At 41.5% G+C, this 8,890-nt stretch overlaps 1 protein-coding gene across 1 annotated transcript in view; it reads left to right on the forward strand.

Annotated features, from left to right (window-relative positions):
- The window catches only part of lrrk1 (leucine-rich repeat kinase 1), a 183,943-nt gene extending 175,912 nt beyond the window's left edge, over positions 1-8,031 (forward strand). Inside the window, exon 38 of the mRNA XM_038996044.1 lies at positions 7,752-8,031. Within this exon, the coding sequence (XP_038851972.1) occupies positions 7,752-7,929 (178 nt within the window). The 3' untranslated portion in view covers positions 7,930-8,031. The remainder of the gene's footprint in view (positions 1-7,751) is intronic.
- Positions 8,032-8,890: the final 859 nt, after the last annotated feature.

The following is an 8,890-nucleotide window of genomic DNA, read 5'->3' on the forward strand; positions in this document are numbered from 1 at the left end:
GCCGGTCAATGGCCTTAATGGCAAAGGTGTATAATTACCCCCATGTACTTACCATAAACGCCTCATTTGGTGATTTTGCGGTATTGTACAATGCTTTCCGTTGCTCTTTTTTTGTGTCGTCATTAGCACAGTATACATGATCCATATTCTAGCTCCAAAGACAGCGTCAATTTGAAAAAGCAGATTGTGCTGATTTATAGGCACATTGAACCATGTCGCGCGCCGTAGTTTAAAGCCTGGATAGTGCTCAAACGATGATGTCATATCTGAATTCTTCAATCTTTTTGCACCTTCTTCATTGTCCGGGAAGCAGAACAGCAACCCTCCATGCTCCAGGAGTGCAGTTGAAGACACCTGCTGTAAACTATAGTCACTTTCAAATAGATTGCACCACCCAAAGAATCCCCAATGCAATTATAACGTCCAACGGAACAGTGTGGGAAAGTGCTCCATTGATTAACCCATTACAGTCTAAGCCGGGGGAAAGGGTGGGTTCTACTAAGCTATATGGAATTGTTTTAAGAAGGTCATACCAAGGATCATTTAGCTATTTTAATACAGGGGCGGAACCAAATGTCAGGGCAATGTCTTCCTACCGTAACACCGGCGCATTGCCCCGTCTAAGCCATGGGATGCATCCCAAATGGCACCCTTTGCTCTATAGAGTGCACTACTTTTGACCAGAACACCTATGTAGGGCATGGGGTTCCATTTGGGATCCAGCCATGGTGTTAACAGTGAAAAACAGGCCTCATTCCAGACCTGTGGAGTGTGGGACCTCTTTATCTGCTGTAGCAAAGTAGGCCAGCAGAACTGTCTGGCTACATCACAAATGGAACCCTAGTCCATATGTATTAGCACCCTGTTCCCTATTGTGTGCCCTGGTCAAAATTATTGCACTACATAGGGAATAAGGTGCAATTTGGGACGTACACACTTTCTGGCACAGCAAGAAAAGGAGCTGGAGATTAATTTGCTGATTCAGCTTCAATAAAGACCCAGCAGAGATCCCTCATCATGTGCTTAACGGGGTTTTTCCCCACTCTGTAATTATTCCTATAAACGTCCCAGCAGCTGTTTTAGCTGCAGCAGAAGAGGACTTCTGTCTGAAGTGCATGCGTGTACGTGTGTCAGTGTGCGTGCGGGAGGTTTTAGCAGCAGGCAATGAAAGGGCCACCCAAAGCCGAGGTCCTTAATAAGCAGTGGTTGTCAGGGCGTTAGTGCTATCTGGGATCCTTAGGACATCCCTAACCTTAACCCCTACCCAAACCCTAACTTTAACTTTAACAATAACATGAACCCTTACCGTAACCATTTAAATGTCAACTTCAATAGGGTGACATCAGATCCCGTTTAGACTAGTAGCACCAGGGACAGGTTGAGGTCAGGCCATAGGGTCGCAGGAAGACCGGAAAGGCTGTGAGAAACACGCTGGAGATTCTGGGCTTGTTTCACATCGACTGTAGACTGACTGACTGATCTACAAATCATAATGACTAGTTATTTAGGATCAGTCAGTCAAATCTACAAATCACCTTGCATCCTAAATAACTAGTCATTATGATTTGTAGATCAATCAGTCACAATTACCCACAATGCACCACATATGTAATGCTATCAAACACGGTCTCTGTTTATCAATTTCATCCCATTTGAAACAAACTACAACTTATAAAGGCTTTATAGAGCATTAGGAAAGTCTTCATCATTTTCTATGGCTGTTCCTTCTAAGTGAGACTTTTGTGGGTGCGTGTGCGTGTGCGTGTGTGTGTGTGTGTGTGTGTGTGTGTGTGTGTGTGTGTGTGTGTGTGTGTGTGTGTGTGTGTGTGTGTGTGTGTGTGTGTGTGTGTGTGTGTGTGTGTGTTCACCTATGTTTGTAACCATCAGTGTTGTAGATTACATGTAACCATCAGTGTTGTAGATTGCATGTAACCATCAGTGTTGTAGATTACATGTAACCATCAGTGTTGTAGATTGCATGTAACCATCAGTGTTGTAGATTACATGTAACCATCAGTGTTGTAGATTGCATGTAACCATCAGTGTTGTAGATTACATGTAACCATCAGTGTTGTAGATTACATGTAACCATCAGTGTTGTAGATTGCATGTAACCATCAGTGTTGTAGATTGCATGTAACCATCAGTGTTGTAGATTACATGTAACCATCAGTGTTGTAGATTACATGTAACCATCAGTGTTGTAGATTACATGTAACCATCAGTGTTGTAGATTACATGTAACCATCAGTGTTGTAGATTGCATGTAACCATCAGTGTTGTAGATTACATGTAACCATCAGTGTTTTAGATTACATGTAACCATCAGTGTTGTAGATTACATGTAACCATCAGTGTTGTAGATTACATGTAACCATCAGTGTTGTAGATTACATGTAACCATCAGTGTTGTAGATTACATGTAACCATCAGTGTTGTAGATTACATGTAACCATCAGTGTTTTAGATTGCATGTAACCATCAGTGTTGTAGATTGCATGTAACCATCAGTGTTGTAGATTACATGTAACCATCAGTGTTTTAGATTACATGTAACCATCAGTGTTGTAGATTACATGTAACCATCAGTGTTGTAGATTACATGTAACCATCAGTGTTGTAGATTACATGTAACCATCAGTGTTGTAGATTACATGTAACCATCAGTGTTGTAGATTACATGTAACCATCAGTGTTGTAGATTGCATGTAACCATCAGTGTTGTAGATTACATGTAACCATCAGTGTTGTAGATTGCATGTAACCATCAGTGTTGTAGATTGCATGTAACCATCAGTGTTGTAGATTACATGTAACCATCAGTGTTGTAGATTGCATGTAACCATCAGTGTTGTAGATTGCATGTAACCATCAGTGTTGTAGATTGCATGTAACCATCAGTGTTGTAGATTGCATGTAACCATCAGTGTTGTAGATTACATGTAACCATCAGTGTTGTAGATTACATGTAACCATCAGTGTTGTAGATTACATGTAACCATCAGTGTTGTAGATTACATGTAACCATCAGTGTTGTAGATTGCATGTAACCATCAGTGTTTTAGATTACATGTAACCATCAGTGTTTTAGATTACATGTAACCATCAGTGTTGTAGATTGCATGTAACCATCAGTGTTTTAGATTACATGTAACCATCAGTGTTGTAGATTGCATGTAACCATCAGTGTTGTAGATTACATGTAACCATCAGTGTTGTAGATTACATGTAACCATCAGTGTTGTAGATTACATGTAACCATCAGTGTTGTAGATTGCATGTAACCATCAGTGTTGTAGATTGCATGTAACCATCAGTGTTGTAGATTGCATGTAACCATCAGTGTTGTAGATTACATGTAACCATCAGTGTTGTAGATTGCATGTAACCATCAGTGTTGTAGATTACATGTAACCATCAGTGTTGTAGATTACATGTAACCATCAGTGTTGTAGATTGCATGTAACCATCAGTGTTTTAGATTGCATGTAACCATCAGTGTTGTAGATTACATGTAACCATCAGTGTTGTAGATTACATGTAACCATCAGTGTTGTAGATTACATGTAACCATCAGTGTTGTAGATTGCATGTAACCATCAGTGTTGTAGATTACATGTAACCATCAGTGTTGTAGATTGCATGTAACCATCAGTGTTGTAGATTACATGTAACCATCAGTGTTGTAGATTACATGTAACCATCAGTGTTGTAGATTACATGTAACCATCAGTGTTGTAGATTACATGTAACCATCAGTGTTGTAGATTACATGTAACCATCAGTGTTGTAGATTACATGTAACCATCAGTGTTGTAGATTACATGTAACCATCAGTGTTGTAGATTACATGTAACCATCAGTGTTGTAGATTACATGTAACCATCAGTGTTGTAGATTACATGTAACCATCAGTGTTGTAGATTACATGTAACCATCAGTGTTGTAGATTACATGTAACCATCAGTGTTGTAGATTACATGTAACCATCAGTGTTGTAGATTACATGTAACCATCAGTGTTGTAGATTGCATGTAACCATCAGTGTTGTAGATTACATGTAACCATCAGTGTTGTAGATTACATGTAACCATCAGTGTTGTAGATTACATGTAACCATCAGTGTTGTAGATTGCATGTAACCATCAGTGTTGTAGATTACATGTAACCATCAGTGTTGTAGATTACATGTAACCATCAGTGTTGTAGATTACATGTAACCATCAGTGTTGTAGATTACATGTAACCATCAGTGTTGTAGATTACATGTAACCATCAGTGTTGTAGATTACATGTAACCATCAGTGTTGTAGATTACATGTAACCATCAGTGTTGTAGATTACATGTAACCATCAGTGTTGTAGATTACATGTAACCATCAGTGTTTTAGATTGCATGTAACCATCAGTGTTGTAGATTGCATGTAACCATCAGTGTTGTAGATTACATGTAACCATCAGTGTTTTAGATTACATGTAACCATCAGTGTTGTAGATTACATGTAACCATCAGTGTTGTAGATTACATGTAACCATCAGTGTTGTAGATTACATGTAACCATCAGTGTTGTAGATTACATGTAACCATCAGTGTTGTAGATTACATGTAACCATCAGTGTTGTAGATTGCATGTAACCATCAGTGTTGTAGATTACATGTAACCATCAGTGTTGTAGATTGCATGTAACCATCAGTGTTGTAGATTGCATGTAACCATCAGTGTTGTAGATTGCATGTAACCATCAGTGTTGTAGATTGCATGTAACCATCAGTGTTGTAGATTGCATGTAACCATCAGTGTTGTAGATTGCATGTAACCATCAGTGTTGTAGATTGCATGTAACCATCAGTGTTGTAGATTACATGTAACCATCAGTGTTGTAGATTACATGTAACCATCAGTGTTGTAGATTACATGTAACCATCAGTGTTGTAGATTACATGTAACCATCAGTGTTGTAGATTACATGTAACCATCAGTGTTGTAGATTGCATGTAACCATCAGTGTTGTAGATTGCATGTAACCATCAGTGTTTTAGATTACATGTAACCATCAGTGTTGTAGATTGCATGTAACCATCAGTGTTTTAGATTACATGTAACCATCAGTGTTGTAGATTGCATGTAACCATCAGTGTTGTAGATTACATGTAACCATCAGTGTTGTAGATTACATGTAACCATCAGTGTTGTAGATTACATGTAACCATCAGTGTTGTAGATTGCATGTAACCATCAGTGTTGTAGATTGCATGTAACCATCAGTGTTGTAGATTGCATGTAACCATCAGTGTTGTAGATTGCATGTAACCATCAGTGTTGTAGATTACATGTAACCATCAGTGTTGTAGATTGCATGTAACCATCAGTGTTGTAGATTACATGTAACCATCAGTGTTTTAGATTGCATGTAACCATCAGTGTTGTAGATTGCATGTAACCATCAGTGTTTTAGATTACATGTAACCATCAGTGTTGTAGATTACATGTAACCATCAGTGTTGTAGATTACATGTAACCATCAGTGTTGTAGATTACATGTAACCATCAGTGTTGTAGATTGCATGTAACCATCAGTGTTGTAGATTACATGTAACCATCAGTGTTGTAGATTGCATGTAACCATCAGTGTTGTAGATTACATGTAACCATCAGTGTTGTAGATTACATGTAACCATCAGTGTTGTAGATTACATGTAACCATCAGTGTTGTAGATTACATGTAACCATCAGTGTTGTAGATTACATGTAACCATCAGTGTTGTAGATTACATGTAACCATCAGTGTTGTAGATTACATGTAACCATCAGTGTTGTAGATTACATGTAACCATCAGTGTTGTAGATTACATGTAACCATCAGTGTTGTAGATTACATGTAACCATCAGTGTTGTAGATTACATGTAACCATCAGTGTTGTAGATTACATGTAACCATCAGTGTTGTAGATTACATGTAACCATCAGTGTTGTAGATTACATGTAACCATCAGTGTTGTAGATTACATGTAACCATCAGTGTTGTAGATTACATGTAACCATCAGTGTTGTAGATTGCATGTAACCATCAGTGTTGTAGATTACATGTAACCATCAGTGTTGTAGATTACATGTAACCATCAGTGTTGTAGATTACATGTAACCATCAGTGTTGTAGATTACATGTAACCATCAGTGTTGTAGATTGCATGTAACCATCAGTGTTGTAGATTACATGTAACCATCAGTGTTGTAGATTACATGTAACCATCAGTGTTGTAGATTGCATGTAACCATCAGTGTTGTAGATTACATGTAACCATCAGTGTTGTAGATTGCATGTAACCATCAGTGTTGTAGATTGCATGTAACCATCAGTGTTGTAGATTGCATGTAGATTACATGTAACCATCAGTGTTGTAGATTGCATGTAACCATCAGTGTTGTAGATTACATGTAACCATCAGTGTTGTAGATTACATGTAACCATCAGTGTTGTAGATTGCATGTAGATTACATGTAACCATCAGTGTTGTAGATTGCATGTAACCATCAGTGTTGTAGATTGCATGTAACCATCAGTGTTGTAGATTACATGTAACCATCAGTGTTGTAGATTGCATGTAACCATCAGTGTTGTAGATTGCATGTAGATTACATGTAACCATCAGTGTTGTAGATTGCATGTAACCATCAGTGTTGTAGATTGCATGTAACCATCAGTGTTGTAGATTGCATGTAACCATCAGTGTTGTAGATTACATGTAACCATCAGTGTTGTAGATTACATGTAACCATCAGTGTTGTAGATTGCATGTAACCATCAGTGTTGTAGATTGCATGTAACCATCAGTGTTGTAGATTACATGTAACCATCAGTGTTGTAGATTGCATGTAACCATCAGTGTTGTAGATTGCATGTAACCATCAGTGTTGTAGATTGCAGTGCATACCAGAGAGGATGATGGTAGTCTTGGTAAGCTACAACATGAAACAACAGTGGCAGGAAGATAATATGGGGGTGTGTATATGATGCATGGTTAAGCACGCAACACGGCAACAAGCTATGTGGAAGCCTTCCCTCTTCCCAGAGTGTTTGTGTCATGTCCTACATAAATCAGAAGTGCGATGAGGTATGATTTACCTGTTTGTGTCATTTCTGGAAAGTATATATTAACCTGTTGATGGCACCTTAAACACTGATCTAAGGTTTTGAGTTAGTCAGGTTTTAGGGAAGGTAAGTTCATTCTAGATGTGTGCCTAAGGGCACCTCCTACCTGGAGGTATAAATCCTATGTAAACAGGGTGTTGTGTGTACTCCTCAGTAGCCTTCCAGGGAACCTCTTCTCAGTAAAGCCTGGCTACTTCTAGGAAGAATCCACACATACTCATTTCAATGTTTAACTGTCTCTTTCCCTCCTCCCTATCTCACCCTTCTCTCTTTCTATTACTCTTCCCCCTCTCTCTCTTCCCCCCTCTCTCACTCTTTACCCCCTGTCTCTCTCTTCCTCCCTCGCTCGCTCTTTATCCCCTGTCTCTCTCTTCCTCCCTCTCTCTCGCTCTTTACCCCCTGTCTCTCTCTTCCCCCCTCTCTCGCTCTTTACCCCCTGTCTCTCTCTTCCTCCCCCTCTCTCTCTTTACCCCCTGTCTCTCTCTTCCTCCCTCTCTCGCTCTTTACCCCCTGTCTCTCTCTTCCTCCCTCTCTCGCTCTTTACCCCCTGTCTCTCTCTTCCCCCCTCTCTCACTCTTTACCCCCTGTCTCTCTCTCAGGACCCTGGAGGAGGCCGCACTGGTGGCAAAGGACACGGTTGTGTGTGGCTTTCGCAACGAAAATAGGGCCTGGTGCCTGTGTGTCTGGCGGGGCTGGGGCCCCCGTGAGCTAGAGGTCTTCTACCAGTCCTACGAGGAGCTGGGGAGGCTGGAGACTAGCATGAGGAAAAGAAGGTAGCCGTTGTACGGCACCTCCCCCAGTGTCTCAGGCAGAGGCTAGCAGTCACAGACTCATAGGTCTCTGTGGGAGAGAGAGGAGGGGGAGAGAGAGAGAGAGAGAGAGGGGGAGAGAGAGGAGGGAGAGAGAGAGAGAGAGAGAGAGAGGAGGGGGAGAGATAGAGAGAGAGAGAGGGGGAGAGAGAGAGAGTGTGTCGAGAGACCTCGGCCAGGGGGAGTACACATTCACAGGCCCCTAGTGTTCAGAGCAGGGGGCCGCGGAACTCTGACATCAGAGTGACGTGGAGAGGAGCGGAGGGGTGAGGGAGATGGTGAAGCAAAAGAGAGGACAGGACAGGAGAGATTGGGATATGTTGAGAGGAGAGGAGGGGTGAGGGAGATGGTGAAGCAGAAGAGAGGACAGAACAGGAGAGATTGGGATATGTTGAGAGGAGAGGAGGGGTGAGGGAGATGGTGAAGCAGAAGAGAGGACAGGACAGGAGAGGAGGGGATATGTTGAGAGGAGAGGAGGGGTGAGGGAGATGGTGAAGCAGAAGAGAGGACAGGACAGGAGAGATTGGGATATGTTGAGAGGAGAGGAGGGGTGAGGGAGATGGTGAAGCAGAAGAGAGGACAGGACAGGAGAGGAGGGGATATGTTGAGAGGAGAGGAGGGGTGAGGGAGATGGTGAAGCAGAAGAGAGGACAGGACAGGAGAGGAGGGGATATGTTGAGAGGAGAGGAGGGGTGAGGGAGATGGTGAAGCAGAAGAGAGGACAGGACAGGAGAGGAGGGGTGAGGGAGATGGTGAAGCAGAAGAGAGGACAGGACAGGAGAGGAGGGGTGAGGGAGATGGTGAAGCAGAAGAGAGGACAGGACAGGAGAGGAGGGGATATGTTGAGAGGAGAGGAGGGGTGAGGGAGATGGTGAAGCAGAAGAGAGGACAGGACAGGAGAGGAGGGGATATGTTGAGAGGAGAGGAGG

This window comes from Salvelinus namaycush, chromosome 1 (assembly GCF_016432855.1).
Source record: "Salvelinus namaycush isolate Seneca chromosome 1, SaNama_1.0, whole genome shotgun sequence".
Classification (NCBI taxonomy): Eukaryota; Metazoa; Chordata; class Actinopteri; order Salmoniformes; family Salmonidae; genus Salvelinus; species Salvelinus namaycush.